The sequence below is a fragment of the Periophthalmus magnuspinnatus genome, chromosome 7 (assembly GCF_009829125.3).
Source record: "Periophthalmus magnuspinnatus isolate fPerMag1 chromosome 7, fPerMag1.2.pri, whole genome shotgun sequence".
NCBI lineage: Eukaryota > Metazoa > Chordata > Actinopteri > Gobiiformes > Gobiidae > Periophthalmus > Periophthalmus magnuspinnatus.
In genome coordinates, this window is record NC_047132.1 from 29640812 (window position 1) to 29664537 (window position 23726).

The 23726-nt window shown below is 41.3% G+C and overlaps 3 protein-coding genes across 3 annotated transcripts in view; 1 reads left to right on the top strand and 2 right to left on the bottom strand.

The window, feature by feature from the left end:
• The window catches only part of phactr3a (phosphatase and actin regulator 3a), an 80812-nt gene extending 79213 nt beyond the window's left edge, over positions 1–1599 (bottom strand). The window contains exon 1 of the mRNA XM_033970091.2: positions 1349–1599. Coding sequence (XP_033825982.1) covers positions 1349–1451 — 103 coding nt within the window. The 5' untranslated portion in view covers positions 1452–1599. The remainder of the gene's footprint in view (positions 1–1348) is intronic.
• Positions 1600–2342: 743 nt separating this feature from the next.
• pigt (phosphatidylinositol glycan anchor biosynthesis, class T) lies at positions 2343–12290 on the top strand. Its single transcript, XM_033969172.2, has 11 exons — positions 2343–2784; positions 4072–4249; positions 4638–4765; positions 4852–4952; positions 5732–5906; positions 7477–7574; positions 7659–7815; positions 8563–8763; positions 9384–9549; positions 10265–10348; positions 10439–12290. Exons 1-11 carry the CDS (start codon positions 2385–2387, stop codon positions 10686–10688), a joined length of 1938 nt encoding a protein of 645 aa, XP_033825063.1. The 5' UTR covers positions 2343–2384; the 3' UTR covers positions 10689–12290.
• Positions 12291–12794: 504 nt separating this feature from the next.
• LOC117373054 (balbiani ring protein 3-like) overlaps positions 12795–23726 on the bottom strand; it is a 34391-nt gene continuing 23459 nt past the window's right edge. The window contains exons 8-14 of the mRNA XM_055222763.1: positions 21294–21440; positions 20867–21013; positions 20535–20678; positions 19982–20127; positions 15694–15892; positions 15032–15169; positions 12795–13262 (exon numbers count right to left, since the gene is read on the bottom strand). Of these exons, the coding sequence (XP_055078738.1) occupies positions 13123–13262; positions 15032–15169; positions 15694–15892; positions 19982–20127; positions 20535–20678; positions 20867–21013; positions 21294–21440 (1061 nt within the window). The 3' untranslated portion in view covers positions 12795–13122. The remainder of the gene's footprint in view (positions 13263–15031; positions 15170–15693; positions 15893–19981; positions 20128–20534; positions 20679–20866; positions 21014–21293; positions 21441–23726) is intronic.

Genomic DNA, 23726 nt, shown 5'->3' on the forward strand with positions numbered 1-23726 from the left:
TTAATGAAACATCACTTTATTATTTCACAGACAGAGGATTGAGTAACAGCGAACGGTCCAACAACAACACAGCTGCAGATGTGACAGAGACCAACCGCTGCTCGGTGGTGAATAATGCAGAGGTGAGCTGAATCCAGGGGTCAGGGGGTGCACCTTTAGACAACATCACAGAGGGAGAGGGACATTGATTATGACGGAGATGGGTAGATAGACGAGAGAGGGGGAGAGGAGCTGTCGATGGGAAAAAGACTCATGCAATATGGACAAACTGGGATGAGAAGTGATAGAAGAAGACTGCGAAAATATAGAGTAAAAGCAGAAAGATGTGTAGAGCCGGGGTGGAATATTACAACGTTATGAAGAAATCAATAGATAGGGGTTAAGCTGTGGATAAAATATAAAGTAAATGCAAGTAAAAAAGAGGAATGTATAGGAGAAAATATATATGAGTTAGTAAAACTGGCTTAACTCAGGATTTAAAATTCAAAATGACAACTGAACATGGATTACATTGGTATTAGTGTTGGATTAAACCAGGAGTAAATGCTCGCAGGTCCAAAGGATGATAGTCAATATATAATCTCAATTACAAGTAGCAACTCAGCATGATTCATAATTAAAGCAAAGGAAACTGTGAATTAGTCTATAAAGTAACATAACAGGGAACTGACACTGACCTAACCAAGACTCCTTTGCATGACTAAACTCCAGGACCAGCCTACATAATCGCTTATCTTAAACCATGACTAAGATGTGACTCCATCAGTTGCAGTCTACATACACGCAGCATCAGGACCAATCCAGCCATAAACCAGGTCTAAACTAGGACCATGAGTCAAACCCCATGTGTCTCCAATAACGAGGCTATTACGCTGCGTTCTGATCCGATAACACAACAAATGCGTTTAAGCTGGCATCATGGACCTCACATGCACGCGGATTGTGAGATGATAAATAAGCCCCAGAAGAAGGTTTAAGGCACAAAGCAACAGCTACACCCTGCAAGTGTCACGCTCGGTCAATTCCACATGAAATGGCCCGGTATCAACACGCTCATTCTGAAAAACCCCAGCCTCCTGTAGCCTCCTGTGCCACCAAAACAACCCCAGCGCGCTCCAACTGCGTCTGGAACCACACCGCGCACCGTGGACAGACACACAATTTGCAGCGTTTACAGCTTTGTATTTCACGTCCAGCGCTGAGACCATATGCGCTAATTATCCCTCGGTGTCATGGTATCCCAGCGGGCAGCGCGGTGATGCTTTTTGGAAACAGCTGCACCGCCAAACAGCCAGCGCAGCGCACACACGGGTCTAAAGCACAGTACACGCACAGAACACGGTCCTACCTGCGCCGTGGACCAGTTCTATCCCCGATTCGGTGAGAATGTTTGGGTCACTTTGAGATCTGCCTCGTTGCAGACAGCCGTCTAGTCCATCCGATGTAGCCATGAGGAGACGGGCAGCCAGCGCGCAGGAATCCCAAATAAATTAAAGATCACGAAGCCAACCCGAGGCAGCAAGGTCAGGAGGAAGGCGGCGGAGTGAGGAGAGGTTTAATTCGCTCTGACAACAGCCGCTTTGAGCATCTACCGGAGAGCCATGGCTGAGACCAAGATCCACTGTGTGTATGTGCGTGGAGCGTGTGCGTGGAGCGTGCAGTACAGTGCGTGCGCGTGCGTCCAGGATGTGCGCGCAGAGATGTGTGGATGTGGGAGGGGTGCTGTGGCCCCGGTGATGCATGCCCGCACCCGTCCAGCAGCACGGGAAGATGATCAACCAGTACTATCCCAAAATAAAGAGCAGCAGGCCTGTAACCTAAAGCACAATGTGGATTATTGCAGGCCTATTGTTTGTCATGAGGCTTACTGGATAACAGCGTAGGTCTACCACGTCAGAGGTTTACATGTCTGTCACCTGTTCCTGCAGAGACATTGGATTTGCCATAAAAAATAAATGGCATCAATGGGAGTGGGTCATGATCATTAAGTGGGTCAATATTTTTTTATTTTCTTATTTGTGTAGTAAATAGGTCTATTATTTTAAAATATTGAATAAAGTGTGATTATTGTTAGTAGCACAAACATAATTCTTGATTTGCCTTATTCGATTTGCGTCGTTTTTTGTTTTTTTGTTGTTGTTTTTTTGTTTTTTTTAATGCAGGACTTTCTTTGCGTGAACATGTCTCTTGTTGTTAGAGCATCACTGTAAAAACTGTTCGCTTTCTGACATTTCTATTGTCAATTTCCTGAGATCGTATTTTTCCATAAAACAAAGCAGGTTCATTTTGTTGCCTTAGAAATCCAAATTGTAGTCGCTGATTGGTCGGTTGCCTGGTGACGCACAAACGCGGAAGTGATTTGACGCACAGCACGCAGAGCCAAGATGGCGGCGCGCAGCTACCGTTCTCCGGCTCTGTTAGTCATTCTGTGTAGTTTATCGTTGTTAATTATTATAAATGCACAAGCAACAACACCGACTCCTAGTAGCCCTAATCTTTCGGCGGACACGGAGGCAGAAACCCCCAAAGCAGCTCCGGGAACGGCCGTGGAGCAGGACAAACAGTGGGAACCGACCGACTTGAAGGAAACCACCCCTAAAAAAGATGCTGCTGTCCCCACAGAGAGTGCACCTCCACCCGGGACAACAGCCAGCTCCACCGGGCCTCACCAGAAGGAGGATTTTCAGGAGGAGCTGGTGATCAGACCGCTTCATTCTGGAGATATTTACGCGAGCTTCCAGTTCCGCACTCTCTGGGAAACTGACTTCATGAAAGGAAAGAAAGGTGCGGAGCAGGTTCACAACAGGAAGCAGCGAGGAATGAAGCCTCACTCTGTGCTTGTTCAGTGTTTTATTCTTACCTTAAATGTTTTTTTTTTTAAATAATAACCTCCTGAGACCCGAGCTCTTACATGGCTTTGTAAATTTTTCTTTGTTATTTGGGCTGATTGAGACCTGATGAGTGTAAAAACAAATAATTATCTTTTTTACAATGTCCTCATATGTGGACGTTTTAATCATTTTTTATAAAACCTTCGAGTAATGATTTGCAAAAACTATTAAGTGCCTGAACACAGCAACATTTGTCCTGCCTCTTGGAACAATGTGTCTCATGTGAAGTGCTGCTGACAGGAGCAGGAAGTGCCTTTACAAAAAAAAAAAAAAAAAAATATGAATATTCTAAACTCTTAAAAATATTCTAAATTGAACATTTTTGCATTGTTGCTGTTCGTCTTCTTCTAAAAAATGTGCATTGTGGTCTAGACAACCCAAAATGCAGCACATTATCTGAGGAGTAATACTAGTTAAATGTTATTATATTTGATGTAGAGATGTATTACTCAAACATAAACTAGTTTAAAGGTGCAATATGTTGTTCTTATGAGGGTCCACTGTCTGACTGAAATGTTCCACAGTATGGCATTACACTTATCCATCTTGCACTGATCTCATTATTATTATTTATCAAGTTTTTGTCCTCAGATGTGTTAAAAATCAGTCATTCTTACTGTGAGCTGGGTTACCTCTCCATAGATGTGAACTGTAATCCATCCGTAGAAGTAAATCATTTTAATAGTGCTATACTGCGGAACATTCCTATGCCAGAAAAGATCCATAGTGCACCTATAAGCGAGGGCTGTATTCCTTTAGTTGTTCAGTCAATTAATCTGTCAGTGGAACCAAAATTCGTATCATTATATGCCTAATCATTTTATTTAGATTATGAGGAATTAGGGAGTGGATTAGCGGAAGATTTTGAGAGTGAATCCTCTGTTTAATCATCCTTTTTCCATTGAAATACACTTTTCCTAGGTCCTTTCTGTATAAATTTTTTTTTGACATCAACTTGCATGCAGATGTAGTATTTTGAGTGCAGTTACATGGTCAGAGCATAGAAGTAATTGATAATTTGAGAGCGTTTGCCACACCCCTTTTTCAGTTGATTGATCAGCAGGTCATGACATCCCTACTTTAAGTGTAAAAAGTGACATTACCACTACATCTAAAGAGCCCAGCTGCTTATCACTTGTTCAGATTCACTACATACTATTGTTGTTTCTGTATTTTCCAGTGTCCCATTACCGGCTGTTCCCTAAGTCTTTGGGGCAGGTTATCTCTAAGTTCTCTGTGCGGGAGCTTCACATCTCCTTCACTCAGGGATACTGGAGGACCATGCAGTGGGGACAGCCCTTCCTCCCTGCTCCTCCTGGGGCTGAGCTCTGGGTCTGGTTTCAGGACACTGTCACAGAGTAAGTACTGCCCTCTGCTGGCCAAGGCATGATATTGATCTGAGTTTAAAATGGAAAATATTGCTGCGAACACTTATTATTAGAGTGCACTTTCCAGAATTGTATGGTTAGCATTTCGACCTTACCAAATCTTGACTCACAGTTTAAATAACAACAAAACATAAAAAGTACATTGTTGTAAGAATACCTCACCCAAGCTTGATTTCTGCATAGGTTTTATTCTTGTGCTTTGCTTTGCTGAACTAGACTTTCTTTTAAATTAGATTCCCAATTTCTGTAGGTCTCTTCTGGTTACTCCAAAACATAAAAAAATGGTTAACAACTATGCAGAAGTAACTAACTATCCAGCTCAAAACTGTTAATTATTATTTTTTTGCTTTGTCTTCAGTGTGGATGGCACATGGAAAGAGCTGACGAATGTTTTATCCGGGATCTTCTGCGCATCTCTGAACTTCATCGACTCCACAAACACAGTCCAGCCCAGTGCCTCCTTCAAACCTCTGGGCATAGGCAACGGTAACGTCATATATTTGTTTTATTCTCATATCGTCAGGTTTGTATTTTTTTCTACATTGATCTTTTGTTTTGTTTTACTCCATCAGTGACAGACCACCGCTTCCTTCGCTATGCCACCCTCCCACGAGAAATAGTTTGCACTGAAAATCTCACACCCTGGAAGAAACTGCTGCCGTGTGGATCCAAGGTACGTCTGTGAATGAAATGCAACACAATGTCGTTTCGTGTCTTTCAATTTCACAAGAATTACAAGGATGCCTGCCTTCTTTTTGACCCATTTTGTCTCATTGCAGTCGACATTTTTAGCCTAATATTAAACCAATGGAGATTTAATGATGCAAACTACTAAACTTACTAAATCAAAACAAGGAAAACAATAGTGATAGCCAGTATGCTAGTTCAGGTCCCTATTGGGTGCGCCCATTAGGGGCAAAATATGACCCAGGTTCACATTTCGTACAGTTCAACAGACTTGTCTAACAAACAGAAACCGTAAACAACAGGTGTCTTCAGATAGATATGAGGCAGTATCCACCAGAAATCTGACCAGAACTGAAGAAGCTGATTGGATGAGCGACCAAACGTCATCCTAAAACCTTTGTCCAGTTACAGAATTGAATTTTTCTTTTGCTACATACTTAGCGTTGCTTCAAAAATACTCTGTCATTACAGTGTGATAAATGTATTAACCAGTGACCCTGCAGCTTATTAGCTTCTTCCCTGGCTCTTGTGTTTACCTGTTTTGGCTGTTGCATCGCTGTAAACATTTTGCACAAAAACATGGCAGCTTTGAGTAATAGCAGTCATTTCTTAGCGTTCAGTCCCAAGCTCTGCCAACACTTACCACAGCAAGTAAACAAATAAGCTGTGAAACTACTATAGCATACTTTTCTGTGAAAGGCAAAGCATCTGGTTTGTATCTTAAAATCTAGTCTTGTTTATTAAGCTGCAGTGTTTCTTCTCCAGGCAGGTTTGGCGGTCCTGATGAAGTCTGAGAAGCTTTTCCACAGTAGTTTCCACTCGGAGGCGGTGCACATTCGGCCTGTGTGTGGAGACCCTCAGTGTAAGGCCATGTCTTGGGAGCTCAGGCAGACGCTCGATGTGGTGTTCGACCTGCACACCTCTGGACAGGGCAAAAGAGGTGACTCTGGCTGGACCTTTTTACCTATTACTCTCTTATTCTCTTATCAGCCCTTCTGCAAAAATTTGCTTATGAAAGAAAATAAAAGTGGATGCGCCGAGTATTTAATACAGAGTGGGCAACAAAATCATTTTTCACTGAAGTCCAAAAAGGCTGTTTGCCGAAAATGCCAACAAACATCACGATTTTCAAAGAGTACAATATCAGCCATCACTTTACTATGAAACATCAGTCAGCACAGGAACGGGCGACTACGGCTCAGAGGTTGGCAGCCAGTTTCCATATTTAATTAATGCATTTGGAAAATAATTTGTACAATGAACCTTGCATATTCATGCTTTGCTACATGTTAGAGGACAAATCCCTAATGTAATATACACATACATATATATATCCTGGCCCGGCCCCTCTGTGAAATTTTAGAATCCACTGCGGCCCATGTGTCAAAAGGTTTGCCCACCCCTGTCATAGACTGTATACATAAATGGACATAGCTAACATACTTGTTCCAAATAGGAAGTGAGCATGTCCAGCTACATCGACTCCAATTCACTTTCTACTGAAAAACTGCGGCCCCTCTCTTTGTAACTTCTAATGTCAGGCTCGTCATTTTGCTCTTAAAATATTTGTATTAATCCGCGCGACATGACTCCTGGTGTGTTTTTTTTGGCTATTTTGTCTATAAATCAAGATATGAACATAAATAACAGACAAAGTGAGGCGCCTTCTTTACCCGAGGTTGTGGGTGAGAAGCGACATTACCTAAAACAGTCTTACTCCAGATTGGCTCTTTGGTTGTTATGATACTCGCGGTCGGTCTGAATTCCAAATATGGAACTCGACTTAAATTCCCACCTGTAACTGCTCTAGCCTCGATGAGCTTCATTTGGCTGGAGTTGAACACTTTGGGTGACGTCACACTCACTTAATCCACTTCTTTATACAGTCTGTGGGTAAAGCCTTCACAGTGAGATCAACTCCATGGTTTGAAGTTAAGTTAGATTAGTTAAAGGTTATGGTGGATGATTAGTTGCCAGAAAATCTATGTAGTCAATGTAATGTTACCAAAATGCAAATGTAGGAATGTACAAATGTGCTGCTCAGTTTTTTACCAAGCATCCCTGACACATCCAATAATAGGTTTTCATCAAGAAATCCACTGTCCGGTTTAATATTTTGGGCTTGACAAAAAGGACCCGTGGTGCTATTGTACTATTAGTGTTCCTAATGAAATAAAAGTTGCCTGTCAAACTGTGGCAGCTTTATTCTTGTAACATTAGTAAAAAGGACTGTCAAAAGTGTCAGTTCATGTAAGATCACAGAACTGAGATCAAGGGATACAGAAATAATGGGTTCTAGTTCAGTTTTATTTTGTCCTTTTTATTCTCGCTCTGTTATAATACAAGCACTTGTTGTTTTGAAAAGCATTTAAAATCGAATAGCTTTGATTTTTAGGGTTAGCGTTTGGTAGTTTGTTAAACCTTTTATCAGCTTCAACTTTTTAAAATTCGTTCTGTGGTAATTAGGTTTCACAGTTATTGTCATTTTAATCAAAATTGTCTCGTGGCAGAGTGGTCTTTGTTCAAGATGTTTGCCCGGACCCTGACCGACGCCTGCCCCCTGGCCTCCACCAGCAAAATATATGTGGACATCACAGACAATCCTGAGGTCTGCTTCTTTTCCCATAGTGTGTAATAAAAATGATGTGTTTTTTCAGTGACGAGTTACACATGAATATAATTTTCTTTTTAGGGGGAGCAGTTTGAGTTGACTCCAGCCACTCCTCTCCTGAGCCAGGCAGTGGTGCTGGGAGATAGGCGGACTTTCTCTGTGTATGATCTGACTCAAGCCTCCACCTTTGGCACCATGCGGACTTTTAACCTGCAGATCAAATGGAAAAGCACAGAAGGTAAATATAATCAAAATTACATGTTTTCAAGTACGGCTGAAAACATGTAATTTTACACTGTATAAAAAGACACATGATTTTTCTCTACCTGTCTGACATGAAACCAGACCAAACATTTCCTGTTTTAGGTCAATTATGATTTCCAAAATTATTTCTATTTGCTAAATGCCAGAATAATGAGAGAAGGATTTTTAAAAAGAGAAATTTCCATGACTTTCTTTCATACATTTCATTAGCCTTTGGTATCATTGCCTTTAAACTGTATGACTTGGATTTCCTTCCACAAGCTTCTCACAATAGTTGACAGGAATTTTGGCCCACTCCTTCTGACAGTACTGGTGTAGCTGAGCCAAGTTTGTAGGCTGCACATGCCTTTTCAGGTCTGCTCATAAATTTAGCAAAAGAAAATTGCAATCTGTCAACGGGACAAGTTTGTTTTGTTAAGAGTGAACACTTTTTGCCACTCATCCAAGTAGCTTCTTCAATATCTGTGCTAATTAATTGCTGAATTAATTACAACATTTTGCAATAAATCACTTTTGGTTTGTATTTTTGCTGTTGTAACAAATTAGCTGATGTTGTATATTTGATTCTAATAAGCCAGACAGATGATCACTATCTTCTTGCATTAATTTTCCAGTTTCTGCAAAGTGAAATATTAACATCATCCAACAACATTTTTAGAATATACACAGTAATTCAGTAATTACTCCATTAAAATTCCTTATATTTTCGTGTTCTCTATAGGGGACATGCTGCGCCCCCTGCTGCATGCCGAGCGGTACGTAGCGGGGTACGGGCTGCAGACAGGAGAGATCCACACCCTCATGTACAACCAGCACCCGTACCGCTCCTTCCCCGTGCTGCTGCTGGACTCTGTGCCCTGGTACCTGCGCCTCTACGTCCACACGCTAACAGTCACCAGCAAAAGCAAAGACAACAAGCCCAGTGAGTCTAAACACACAACGGAGACAACTGAGAAATTTCGATTGAGCTGAACAGGTTTGGAGAGAAAGAAAGAAAATATTGTGAACTTGATTTGGGATTCATGTTGATAAATCAGTGCCCATATTTTAAACGAGTTAAAGAGCAGTTACATTTGACAGAAGGTTGACTTATAAACAAATTAAAATGTGAATTACAAGCATTTCTGAACATCTTTGTAGAGGTCGAAGTTCACAGTAGCAGTTTTTATACAGAATAAGGATGGATTCGGAATAATATGCTGTTTGCAGTCAACATTATCTTACCAAAATAATTGTAGCCTTTGTGATCTGCTAATTATGACCAAGCGTAATTTTATTTTCACTGCTTTTACAATTGCAGCGGCTAGGATTTTGATAAACACATTGCTTAAGATAGACATTTTATTGGCCTCGTGACAATAATTAATAAATCTGAAAGTTTAAATTACATTGTGACATGATTTAGTAAAATAACACATTATTCACCATTAGAAATCTGTTGAGTCCAGCCTAATTCATTGTAAAATATGCAAAGTAAATCACGCAATTCATTTCCAGCCTTTTTTTTACTGATTACTTGCATGTAAATTTGTCTTCTGCCAGGTTACATCCACTACCAGCCGTCTAAAGACCGCATCCAGCCTCACCTTCTGGAGATGTTGGTGCAGCTTCCTCCAAACTCTGTCACTGAGGTCACGGTGCAGTTCGAAAGGGCTCTGCTCAAATGGACCGAGTACACGCCAGACCCAAACCATGGATTCTACGTCGGGTAGGAAATAAACACACTAAAAACATCACCAAATGTTTTTAAATGTTGACATGATGTTGGACAGTAGATGGCGCTATGAGACTGCGACAAAGCTCTCGCAGCGTGTCCGTTACCTATGTTCTTATCTTCTTTTATACTTCTTTTTTTAAATCATTTTATGTTTTTTTTGTTGTTGTTGCTGTTGTTTTTTTGTTTTTTTTAAGAATTTAAGTGGTCAGATAAATATATTGCATGGATTCACCTGTTCCTGTTTATTTCATTGGGCTTATGGATAAATTTCTCAAATATATTTCTACTTTTCTATTGACCTGAAGTTCAGCTACTATTGGCCCAACTTTACCTTGGTTAAGTATTCGTATTTGTACTAGATTGTGTGTGAAATACATAGGCCTAACACAACTTAACACAACTCACCAAGACATCTCCCTGAAATTTTGAGCGTTTGTTTGTTTTTAGAGTTTAATTAGTGTATTATTTACTTTGTCCTTTTTGAGTTTAGTCTTGGTCTTAGACTTGTCGTACTCGGAAAGCCAAATATTTTCTTAGGTGGTACTTTATATTTTGAATTTGATCACCACTGGCATAGAGACCTAGAGGTTTTTGTACACGTTACACTCTGCTGCTCTCTAGTGGCGCTAAACGGAATAGTCACCACATTCACTCTTCTTGTTACTATACTTCTCAAGATTATGTTTTATTCTTTTATTCCCTGTAGATCCTCAGTTGTCAGCGCTCTTGTACCAAGTATCGTCGCGATGGACACCAACAACACCCAGGGCCGCCCTCTTTTCAGCAGCTTGTGAGTACCAAATAATCCTCTTCAAACTCTTTTCATAGTTTCATCCGATTACATACATTTACTCCACCAATTTTTCTTTCTGCGCTGTAGTTTTCCCACCAAAGAAGAGTCCAGCTTCTTCATCCGAGTTTATACCGAGCCATTATTGGTGAACCTGCCCACTCCAGACTTCAGCATGCCCTACAACGTCATCTGCCTGACCTGTACTGTAGTGGCAGTGGGCTACGGCTCTCTCTATAACCTCCTCACACGCAACTTTCAGATCGAAGAACCGAGCCCGGGACTGGCCAAGAGGATAGCCAACGTCATCCGAAAAATGAGGGGCGTACCACCACTATGAGACCGGACGCTAACTCCAAACGGCGCTGTTTATAAGAGGTGACTATTGGTGTAACACTGGTGAAATAATATTCAGGGATAGGCTGAAATCCTGTGTGAATGCTTTGAATGAAGACAAAACTTGGGTTGAATGAATGACGGATGTATTTTTAGTTGCTGTCTTCCTGGTAAAGAAGGCATCAGCTAGTTTGCTTTGAGAACACTTGTTTTAATAGAAATTTGGATGCTGTCATCACACCTCCAATGAAAATGTGAAATACTAAACTTACAACATTCATTCAAAAATATTCTGACACTATAGTCTGATAAATGTAGTGATCCAACAGCTCATCAGATTGTCCCTAAGTTCTTTTGTTTACTTTTTATATAATTTTTGCCAATGCATCTCTATGAACATTTTCCACATCTTGCCTATAACATGAAAGTGTGTGATATTTTTGAGGGATGCACAAACTGGATGTCTTGAATTTCTCGGTGAATGAATGTCCTAGATTGAAAGAGTTGCTTTTGTTCTGGGTATGGTGTCATAAAACCTTTTCAAAAACATTTTTTATTTGGAAGTTTGCCCTATATTCTCAATGCCTTCCAGTGGTATATTGTATTAAACAGGTCAACCACTTCCTCAAAAAACAGGTGTGCAACTGTTTTGTAAACTTTAATTACATGAATTGACATTTGGCTCTCACGCCCAGATACTTGGATTCGGGACCTTCCTTGTATCTAGATAACAAATGAAGATTGTATCTCTTAGAAATTTTCACTTCACTTCTTGTATAAACTATTGCCTGTTTCTTGTAAAACAGGATTCCATTAGAATTATAAATTGAAATGAGCAAAAGACATTTTGACTCCATAAAGTGTGATTGCCTTAAGTTTCTGCCATCTCGCTCTACCCTAACCCTAATCCTACTAACGTCTAAATTTTAAGTTCCAAATTCTAAAATCTAAATTTCTAAATTCTAACCTCTAACCTTTAACTTCCACATTCAAAGTTCTATATTCTAAGACCAAAATATCTAAATTCTAAGTTACAAATTCAAATTTCTAAATTTAAAATTCTCAGTTCTAAATTTAAAGTTCCAAATTCTAAGACCTAAATTTCTGAATTCTAATCTCTAAGTTCTAAATTCAAAGATGTACATTTCTAAATTCTAACCTTTAAGATCTAAATTCTAAGTTATATATTGAAAGTTCTAAACCTAAATTCTTGCCCCTAGCCCCTCACCCCCCTAACATAAACTACCTATTTATTTATTTATTCCCTATTTAAAATGTGTTTATTTACACGAGTTGAATCTTTGCTGAGCTGGCCTTTTACCAAATGTTTTGGGTTTTTTTTACTCTGCATTTTGGATTTTGGAGTTGCACTTGAATGTAAACCGCTTCTCTACATCCAACACAGTAAAATGCATTAACTGTTATCTTCTCAAATAGTTTTAATCAACAGAAAAAGCCTCCAAACTAAAACTAATTTTCTCTACATTTTTGCTAATTTCTTATGAGTGTGCATGTTATTTGTTACATAAATGGTTCCACTGTGAATGCTTAAAAGACACATGTCAATTAATACATAATAAATGCTGATTAATGTGTAATAATTGATAAATAGTGTAATTTGTATCTCTTTTAATCACTTGTGCATGAGCAGTAGTGCAGAGTTAGGGATCAGTTAGTTATATTTGAGTGCTCACGTTTGAGAGTAAACAATCCACCCTCTGTCGGCCCTGAGAGGACACACTGCTCTCTGTTTAAGTTCACTGAGGAATGAAAATATTGCTCATAGAAATGTGCTGATCAACAAAAACACGGAGCTTAAATGTACAAGAACATAGTGTTCTGTTTGGAGGGCGTAGCACTGGAATAGTATCTGATTTATCAAGTTTGTTTTGGGTTTTGAGCTAGAGGCAGTTTATGCGAGGACAAGACAAAACATGTTACTCCGTTTCCTAGTCACACTCTTAACTCATTCACCTGTTGTATTGTTTATTGTAAATTTAAACTTATCATTCTGCATTAAATATAAACACAATTACAGGCAAAGTAACAGTTTGAATACAAGAGCTATGGCTACATAAAAAAAATGCAATACTGGTAGATTAAAAGTTCCGGCTGCGTGTTGGATCCAAAGGCAAAACAGCAGAAAAAAAATGCAAACATATAATTTCTAACAAGTAAAAACCCTTGTCTATATACTTTATAACTGAAAGCGCACTACAGTACAATTGAAAATACTACGTTTCTTATTTATTTACCATCAAAACATCACGTGACACTGGTTGCACTAAACTGGGAGTCAAGTCATGATTAATACTTTAAACACCTAAAGTGCTCGGATACACAATAGAAATGACACTGGGACAGGCTGTTTTTGGATCATACGGGGTGCGGGTGTGGGTGTGGATGTGGGTTGGGTGGGTGGATGGACATGGTGGGTCTTAACACGGCTGGACGTCGGTACAGGCGTGACCACAGGACGTCCTGCAGCACTTCTGTTGATCTGGACACTGGCCGTCATGGTGACAGTACTCCGCGCACATCTGAGTGGGCTGAGGCAGGGGGCACCGGCCGCGCTTCACTGGCAACAGCAAAAAACGGAAAGGAAACAAAGCGTTGGACGTTTTATGAGGCTGTAATTATTACCTGTTAGGTGGAGGATGTGCTGTGACTAGATTCAACAGAATTCAGGTTTAATTATATGGTACACTTCAGCTGACCGAAGAGTTCACGGAACACATGATACGCAGAAAAAGTACAAGAAAACACCAACGTATCCTGTCTAGCTAGTATTAAATGCCAGGGAGAAGAGGTGGATTTTAAGTCTAGACTTAAACTGCGTTAAAGACTAAGAGGGAGGCTGTTCCATAGTCTGGGCGTTGTCGCAGAAAAGGCTGTTCTGTCACCTCTGGTCTAGAGCCTGGATTTGGGCACAGCAGGAGGAGCGGGACAGCTGATTTCAGGGTGGAGTAAACGGCTGAAGTAACGGCGTCAGATAAAGAGGACTCGTAAAACGCACACATTTAAACACAACAACAAGGTGATGAAAATCAAAAGCAAACTGATCTCTGTGAAAATCTGTTTTGAGTAATCTGGTTATATTGTGATTCGGTGCTTTTCTGTTTAATGTGGATCGTTTTTAGTCATGTGTGTGTCAAACTCAAGGCCCGGGGGCCAAATGCGGTCCGCCACGTCATTTTATGTGGCCCGTGAGAAGGTAAATTAAAAGGCATAACTGTCATTATAGAATAAATCTATGCTGCTTTAATGTGTGCACTGACCATAAACTAATTAGATTTTCCAAACAAGTGGAACAGAGAAATATTTGCAAATAATGATCCCAAAATGTTCCGGAAGAAGAAAGTTGTAGGAATTTAAGGCAGTTTCAAGAAAGGAGAAGGTGAATATAAGTTTGTGCTTCAAGGAGAAAAACTTGAATGTTTTTCGTGTTATGGCGGGGTCGGTTGTGAAAGAGAACAATCTACATCGGCGTTTTGACTCCAAACACGGAGCCAAGTGTGCAAAAGTTAGCCTTCAAGAAAAACAACAAACTGTACAATAATTAAAAGGCTGTTTTTGAAGCAGCGCTGAAGGTCTGTGAGCAGGTCTGTATGTAATATGTGCAGCTTGAATAAGTAATAAATACAGAAAGAGTTATTTAACAAGTTGAAAAGTAGTTACATTTATTTTACGTGACATTTGGTTACATTTAGTGACATTTACACTGCTGCACAAATACATCTGGCCCCTGATGGTGGCCAGTTAGTGATTTGGGCTACAGCTTTGAAAAAGGGAATTGTCCAAGACCAAACAAATGCTCAGTCTATTGTTTATTAGACCATCCCTCCAGACGTTTTACCCCAAAAGATGTAGGTGGCATTTGAAATCTGTTGTCCCTCTGTTCTTTTGTTACCAGACAGTAGAGGCCGAAAGTGCAGAGTCTGGGCTTCAAACAGAGTCCAGCCTTTTGTTTGTGCGTCAAAGGGTTAACAAACAGCTTCAGGTTGAATTGGGGGTCATTTCAGTCAAGCTCTTTAGGAAAAAAAACAGCAATTATCGTATTTTTATTTTATTTTATTATTTTTAAATTGTACGTTAAGCTTCATACTGACTTATTTGGACGTGTTTTATGTTATTTTTCCAAGTGTTTTATCTTATTTTTTTGCAGTTTGGTGAATATTTAGTGTCCATGAAAAGTCATTATGATTTGATCTGTTGACAGAAATTATTACGCCGCCTGGGACCAGCACAAACACACTGATTATTTGTGTTTTATTTACGTGATGAAGCCTGCCCGGCACATGAGCACGTTTTAATAACATATCCAATACACCTTGTTTTTTTCCTCACCCTTGTACGGCTTCATGCACTCGTGTCCGCAGCCGTTGGAGCAGCACTTCATGTCCCCTTCACACTCGCTGTCTGATGTGCAGTACTCCGCACACACGCCCATGCCCCAGGTCCTCCGCGGGCACATGCCAGCCTTCACTGCACACACACACAGGCTCTTTACAACTTCACAGCAGGACATTTTGGATGTTTTACAAAGTGTCCTGAGTAGGGATGCACCTATACCGATACTGGTATTGAATATCTGCACAAAACTGAAAAAAAAACCTGCTGGATCTTGTATCGGTTCCTTGATATTGGTTAAGTTAAGATATCGTGGTTGAGCCTTTAAATGGATGTAATGAGATTATTTACAGGCTGAATTTTGCCCAGATCTTCTCATACTGTTTAAACCTTTATTTATATGAATCTGTTCAGTCATTTGAAGCATAAATATCCCTAGTACTAAGTTGTTATTGCCTTGTTACCGAACATTTTGTAATGTTGTGAAGGGAGGAGGCAAAATTCCAGTAGCATGAATTGTTATTATTATCCAGTTTATAGACCACGTGATTAAAGTAAATAATCAGAGCAGTATTTTTGGATCTTACTCGTGGATGTGTTCTTGATCTCCTCCACATGTATCTATATAAACTACAAAACAATATCGTGTTACCACTTACCTATCAGCTTGTCCTTGGGTTTTGAGGCTTGTCCTGAGTTTAGATTCACACATATAAAAAGTATCAGAGTCAGGGCACAGATAACAGAGCAGTGCTTGTCCATGTTGACTGTAGCACACTGGAATGTCCTGAGACCCCGGTAAACACTTCTGTATGTGCAAAACCTGCAGCCACAGCACTGGCCCTGGGTCCTACTGCCCTACAGCTACTCATGGGCTTCAGCTTCTGTTATAGGTAACATTTGTAGTACTGTAAATAGTCGATTGCTTTTGATTTTGGCTGTACTTTTTCATTATTCTGACATCCATGGTTACTATTCTTAAACATGGGTTACTTAAGAAAATAAAACCAGCTTGTATAGATTCAAAGTTTCACTGCTCACTTGAAATCCATCGAGTAAAAATACAGTTTCTTTTTTTTTCTCATATGGTACAACTAAAAAGTGATATTTGGTCCGTGGATTTTTTAATGCATTACCTACGTTCAACCCAACCCAACACGAAAACGCAGTGTTGAAGTTTGCCATCTTTATTAAACAATCAATCTAAAAACAGAGCAAAAACGTTTTATTTATCTGCACGGTTTTCTTGCAAAGTCATCGGCGCAAGGGTTAGTCTTTTTACAAGCGCACCTGTACGGTTACATAATTAAAATCAGGCGTATACCTTTTCTTGATTTATGATTCAGAATAGAAAGCCTTTAATGATGGAGCTGATTACTGTCATAACTTTGCATTCTTGCCTCACGCACTCGTACCCACACCCGCTATAGCAGCATTTGACTTTCTTTGCACGACGGCGGTCCGAGGAGCACCGATCATCACCGTATGAACAGGTTTAGCACGGTAAAAGATTCCATATACCACAGCTACGTTCGGTGACCGCTAGACCTGTCACGATAACACATTTTGAAGTAGATTACGTAGCTACACAGGAATATTGCCATAAAATATAATATTGAAAATACTTTATGTCACTGTCACAAAGCAGGATAACCCCAGTAAACACATTTTTAAATTTATATCAACCCGCTAGCCGCCGCGTTCCAAATTCGAAGTGATCATAGGCTCACTTGAGGCTCCATCGACTCTGGCTCCAATTCACTTTGCATTACAACCGTGGACACTCTTTCTGTAACTGCAGCTGACTCGACATTTTGGTCTTAAAATGTTTGTTTGAACCCGCTCTACATGATCCCGATGACGATGATCAGGTTTCACATTAATTCGAATGTGCTGTGAACTCATCCACGATCCCATTTCTTTGTCACCTCCAATGGCAATAACTAAACTGTCACATTTGGTCACTGGACATTTTCATTTATTAACCGTTGCAGCTGAATCATCCTTTGAGGAAACGCTTTCTGCATTTACTGTGATCTGAAACTCTGAAACCCAACTCCAGCAAACTGACCACACCAGCTGCCACCTGTAGGTCTATTTGATTTCACCAGTAGATGGCAGATGTGAAATATGTTCCCCTCTCCCCTCACCTGGCCCCTCCCTCTCCCCTGGGCTGTTTCTCAACCCCATACTTGTACAGACTTGTGTGCCTGTGGACTTGTCAAACGTCACCCTCTGCACACCAAGTCCTGTTCTAATTCAGAGTTCTCCTCTGCTGTTCCACCGGAAATCCCTCGATGAGAACATGCACCACCGTTTTACCAGGGATGCATCAGAGGAGACTCCGTACTCAGCCCAGTATATTCCCCACAAGTTTTCACACAGCACATGCATCACTGGCACAAAAATTCTTGGCCTAAATTGGCTCTGTGCACAACGGTAGCCAGCTCACTCCAATCAGAGGGACAGTCAGCGCGGACATTTCTGTCATAGTGTAATGTCTATGGTTTTTGCAGAGTTGAGCTAAAATCACTAAATCCTGACAGATCAGGCAGTGGACAGGGAGCTGCAGGTGGAAGTCACTGACAACATGTTGAACACTTTACAAATGTGAGGAAAACTTCACCGGAGGACACTTCTGTGTTTACAAAGGGATGTCTTTGTGTGTAAATTTTAAAGCTAATGCTAATGCTAACTTCTATTAGAACATTAAATGTAACATAACAACAGTCAGTGGTGTCATTTAAACATTTATTAGGCTCCGAAATTAGGATTAGCCCTTGACACACAAAGATGTACCGTTGTAAAATGTCCTCCAGTGACGTTTTCTTTGCATATGTAAAGTGTTCAACATGTTGTCAGTGACAGAGTACAGTATTCTGAATGCTTAGAACACAGCCATGTTCCCCCGATTAAAAGAAAAAGTAACTGCATTCTAAATACCAACAAATGACAACTAGTGCAATGTATATTAGGCTTATATTCTTACACAAATTAAAATATAGCATTTTAAACCAGAATAAACATAACTGAAAATGGCTCAATCCTTTGGCCTAAATGATGCAGAGGCTGATGGGGTAAAACACATGTGTCAAACTCAAGGCCTGTGGGCCAAATGTGGCCCGCCACGTTATTTTATGTGCCTGCGACAAAGTAAATTGAAAGATATGACTGTTTTAAAATGTCTGTTGATCATTAGATACACAGTTAAACTGTAAAATCCATGTGCAATATTTGTAACTCGAATAAGTAATAAATATAGAAACACTTGATTAACAACATAAAAACGTATTGACATTTATCTTACAGTTGCATCTGGCCCTTTGAGAGCAACCATTTTGTTGATGTGACCCTTTGTAAAAATGAGTTTGACACCCCTGGGTTAAAATAGAGGCTATATTATGGATTAGAGTATTATTTGTTAAGTAGTTTCAAATGTTCCATTGTCTTTATTATAGCGAACACCCACATGAGTTTTATTGCCCATGACGTCAAGTCCACGTGTCCCAAAAGCTGAGAGCCGAGCCTCAAGTCTATTCTCCGAGTCTGCACCCACAAGGACACGAGTACAGAGAATGATAATCTATGGAAATTCTCTTCATAACACCAGTCCATAAATTTACAGAACTATTAGTAGATGAACAGTTATTGTCTAAACGACAATAATTTCTTGCAGCCAGTGCAATTTGGCTTTTGCATCAATCACTCCAGTGAATCTGCCTGCAGCTCCCTGACGCAGCATTAGAGCTCGACTGGACAGAGGGGCACAGTGGCTGCTGTGTTTCTAGACCTACAAAAGGCCTTGGACACAGTCAACCACTCTGTCCTCCTGTCCAAGCTCTGTCACGTCCATCTTTACATTGATGCATTGGGTGGAAATGCATCTCTCCGATCAGGCAGTGTGTAAGAATAAACAATTCAATGTTCAATGTTCTCTTTGCAGCACTGCACAACAGGCTGTTCAACATTTATATCAATGACTTCCCAGGCGTTTGTAAGACGCCATCATGTACAGAGGACACTCATCTACACAAATGGACGGGATGTGCAGCAAGTGGCCACCAAATTATCCTCTATGGACAAAATTGATAACTGGCTCTAATTTTCATGTCATGACACTAAACATTAATAAAAACCGTTGATGTGTATTTTACCAAAACTAACAATCTAAAGACATGTCCAAGAAAAAAGCAACCTATGAAGTACCTAGGTTCATTTGGATTTCAATGCCATGATTATTCCACACATGATCTACTGTTTATCCTGCTGGTCTCAGGTCAATGAGAGCAGTTCAAATCTTTCAAATCCATCTATAATCAGACATTAAAGGTTATCACTATTGTAATATCTTAAGTAAATACAAAGTGCTCAGTTCTGTATTTACATCTAAAAAAATATTCTGAAGGATTGAAATGCAGCTCCACTTCCACTGAAAAAATGTATTAAATTTCCAATCAAACTCCTGATCCACTTGGTCCTCTGTGAACCCAAAGTGCACAGCTCTAAAAAGATCCTTGGCCTTTGCTCCATTGGCCTTTTTCTTTTCAAACCATCAGACAGTGGAATCAGCTCCAGACAGTCTGAAGTCTGAAATCTCTAGTGAAATTATTAAGATCTACAGAGAACAGTGAAACTGTTGAAACACAATATGAAAAATCAGTGTTGAGGTGTAATTTTTATTAAACAAATAAACAGAACAGAAAATGAGAGCCCAAGACATGTATCAACACATCACTGCAACAGTTTCAGAAGTCTAAATAAAAAGTTCACCTTCTCCTTGATAAACATTAATTTACTGAATTTGCACAATTTTTGCAAAGTCTCAGAAGAGCCAGGGTTAAATAATCTCGTGCCAATCAGGTCTATACTTAAAATAAGAGTATATAAAGTGATTCAAGGTTCATATAAACACCAAAATGATTGTGATGATTATTGTATTTTCTTTTGACTGTCATGATCAGGAGACAGACACTGGAGTCCACAGCCGCTGTAGCAGCATTTGAGGTTCTCTTCACAATCACTGTCTTGAGAGCATTCATCAGGACATGTGGTGAAATGGGGGATTGGAGCAGGGCAGGATCCTGGTTTAGTTTCTGTGAAGATAAACATTTACAGGTCAAATCTGCAGAGAAGCAAACCCACTCATAGTAAGAATGCATGTTTTCCAACGTCAAAAAAACTATATCATATATTTTATTTCACACCTATATTCATTATCAGGTGCTTCTAATGTGAAATAGTGCTGTGTTTGCAATTCAAGATGTTTGTATTGGTCCTGTTTGAGGGAGTTACTGCAGCCCAATACTCCACCCAGATCCTTGAGGTCAGCTGACCAGCTCCTGCTGCTGTGCCCAAAGCTTCAGTCAGCTGAAATTGCTTCAGATGTGCTATATAAACTTGAATTGAATAGTATCATATAAGTCAAATAACCCATCTCCTTGAGAGTCATCTCCTTGAATTACAAATTAAGTGAACAATAACTGAAGAGTGCATTACTTACTGACTGGTGGCTGACAGGTTTTCCCACAGCCATTGGAGCAGCATTTATCATCCCCCTTACACTCTTCGTCAGAGGAGCATGCATGGATGCAGATCCCAATACCCCTCGAAATAGGGCATGACCCTTTTTTGGGCTTGGGCTTATCTGTGGACGATGAAGCAGTTTCTATTAAAGACAATCAATGAAAAAAGGTGCTTGGTGCCTGTATATGTGTGTGTGTGTGTGTGTATATATATATATATATATATATATATATATATATATATATATATATATATATATATATATATAAAATTTTCAGAATTACAGATGAAGTAAACAGAATACATTACTTGTGACTGGCGGCTGACAGGTATGACCACAGCCATTGGAGCAGCATTTATCATCCCCCTTACAGTCTTCGTCAGAGGAGCACGCATTGACACAGATCCCAAAACCACTTGGACTAGGGCATGATCCTTTTTTGGGCTTAGGCTCATCTGTGGACGATGAAGCAGTTTTGATTCAGAAACAATCAAAAAAGGTGCCTGTATGTGTGTGTGTGTGTGTGTATATATATATATATACACACACACGTGTGTATGTATGTATGTATATATATGTGTATATATATATATATATACGCATATATATACATGTGTGTGTGTATATATGTGTATATATATATATATATATATATATATATATATATATATATATATATATATATATATATATATATATATATATATATATTAAAAAATAAACAGAATACATTACTTGTGACTGGTGGCTGACAGGTATGACCACAGCCATTGGAGCAGCATTTATCATCCCCCTTACAGTCTTCGTCAGAGGAGCACGCATTGACACAGATCCCAAAACCAGTTGGACTAGGGCATGATCCTTTTTTGGGCTTGGGCTTATCTGTGGACATTGAAGCAGTTTTGATTAAAAACAATCAATGAAAAAAAGGTGCCTGTATGTGTATATATATGTATATATATATATATATATATATATATATATGTATATATATATATATATATATATATATATATATATATATATATATATATATATATATATATATATATATATATATATATATATATATATATATATATATATATATATATATATATATATATATATACACACACACACAGAACCGCCACCTTAACGTGGTGGAGGGGTTTGAGCACCCGAATGATCCTGGGAGCTATGTTGTCGGGGGCTTCATGCCCCTGGTAGGGTCACCCATGGCAAACAGGTCCTGGGAGACGGGTCTGACTAAGAGCGGTTCAGAAGCCCATCATGGAAAGTAAAAGATCAAGGCCAGTTACGTCGCCCGGACTGGCGTTACCGGGGCCCCACCCTGGAGCCAGGCCTGGGGTGGGTGCTCGGCAGCGAGCGCCTGGTGGTCGGGCCTTTCCCCACGGGGCCCGGTCGGGCCCAGCCCGAAGAAACGACGTGGGGCCGTCCTCCCGTGGACCCACCACCTGCGGGAGGAGCCATGAGGGGCGGGTGCGGAGAGATCCGGGTAGCAGTCGAAGGCGGGGACCTCGACGACCGGATCTCCGGACATGGAGACTAGCTCTGGGGACATGGAATGTCACCTCGCTGGGGGGGAAGGAGCCTGAGCTTGTGCGGGAGGTTGAGCGTTACCGGCTAGATATAGTCAGCCTCACCTCCACGCACAGCTTGGGCTCTGGAACCCAACTTCTTGAGAGGGGTTGGACTCTCCATTTTTCTGGCGTTGCCCGCGGGGAGCGGCGGCGAGCTGGTGTGGGCTTGCTCATTGCCCCACAGCTCAGCCGCTGCGTGTTGGGGTTCACTCCGGTGAACGAGAGGGTCGCGTCCCTGCGCCTTCGGGTCAGGGACAGGTCTCTCACTGTTGTGTCGGCCTACGGGCCAAACAGCAGTGCAGAGTACCCGGCCTTCTTGGAGTCCCTGGGAGGGGTACTAGACAGTGCACCAACCGGGGACTCCGTTGTTCTCCTGGGGGACTTCAACGCCCATGTGGGTAACGACAGTGACACTTGGAGGGGCGTGATTGGGAGGAACGGCCTCCCCGATCTGAACCCGAGCGGTGTTTTGTTATTGGACTTCTGTGCTAGTCACAGCTTGTCCATAACAAACACCATGTTCGAGCACAAGGGTGTCCATCGGTGCACATGGCATCAGGACACTCTAGGTCGGAGGTCGATGATCGACTTTGTTGTCGTGTCATCTGACCTCCGACCGCGTGTCTTGGACACTCGGGTGAAGAGAGGGGCTGAGCTGTCAACTGATCACCACCTGGTGGTGAGTTGGATCCGCTGGCGGAGGAGGAAGCCGGACAGACTTGGCAGGCCCAAGCGTATTGTGAGGGTCTGCTGGGAACGTCTGGCGGAGCCCTCTGTCAGGGGGGTCTTCAACTCCCACCTCCGGGAGAGCTTCTCCCTGATCCCGGGGGAGGTTGGAGACATGGACTCCGAGTGGGCCATGTTCTCCACCTCTATTGTTGATGCGGCTGCTCGTAGCTGTGGTGGTAAGGTCTGTGGTGCTTGTCGCGGCGGCAATCCCCGAACCCGGTGGTGGACACCGGAAGTAAGGGATGCCGTCAAGCTGAAGAAGGAGTCCTATCGAGCCTTGTTTGCTCGTGGAACTCCTGAGGCAGCTGATGAGTACCGGCAGGCCAAGCGTGCCGCGGCTCGGGCAGTCACAGAGGCAAAAACTCGGGGTTGGGAGGAGTTCGGGGAGGCCATGGAGGAGGACTATCGGACGGCCTCAAAGAGATTCTGGCAAACCGTCCGACGTCTCAGGAGGGGAAAGCAGTGCTTCACCAACACTGTTTACAGTGCGGGTGGAGAGCTGCTGACCTCGACTGGGGATGTTGTCGGGCGGTGGAAGGAATACTTTGAGGATCTCCTCAATCCCACTGTCACGTCTTCCGAGGAGGAAGCAGAAACTGGGGACCCAGAGGCGGACTCGTCCATCACCCTGGCTGAAGTCACTGCGGTGGTTGGCAAGCTCCTCGGTGGCAAGGCTCCGGGGGTGGATGAGATCCGTCCTGAGTACCTCAAGTCTCTGGATGTTGTGGGACTGTCTTGGCTGACACGTCTCTGCAACATCGCGTGGCGGTCGGGGACAGTACCTGTGGAATGGCAGACCGGGGTGGAGGTCCCTCTGTATAAGAAGGGGGACCGGAGGGTGTGTTCCAATTACAGG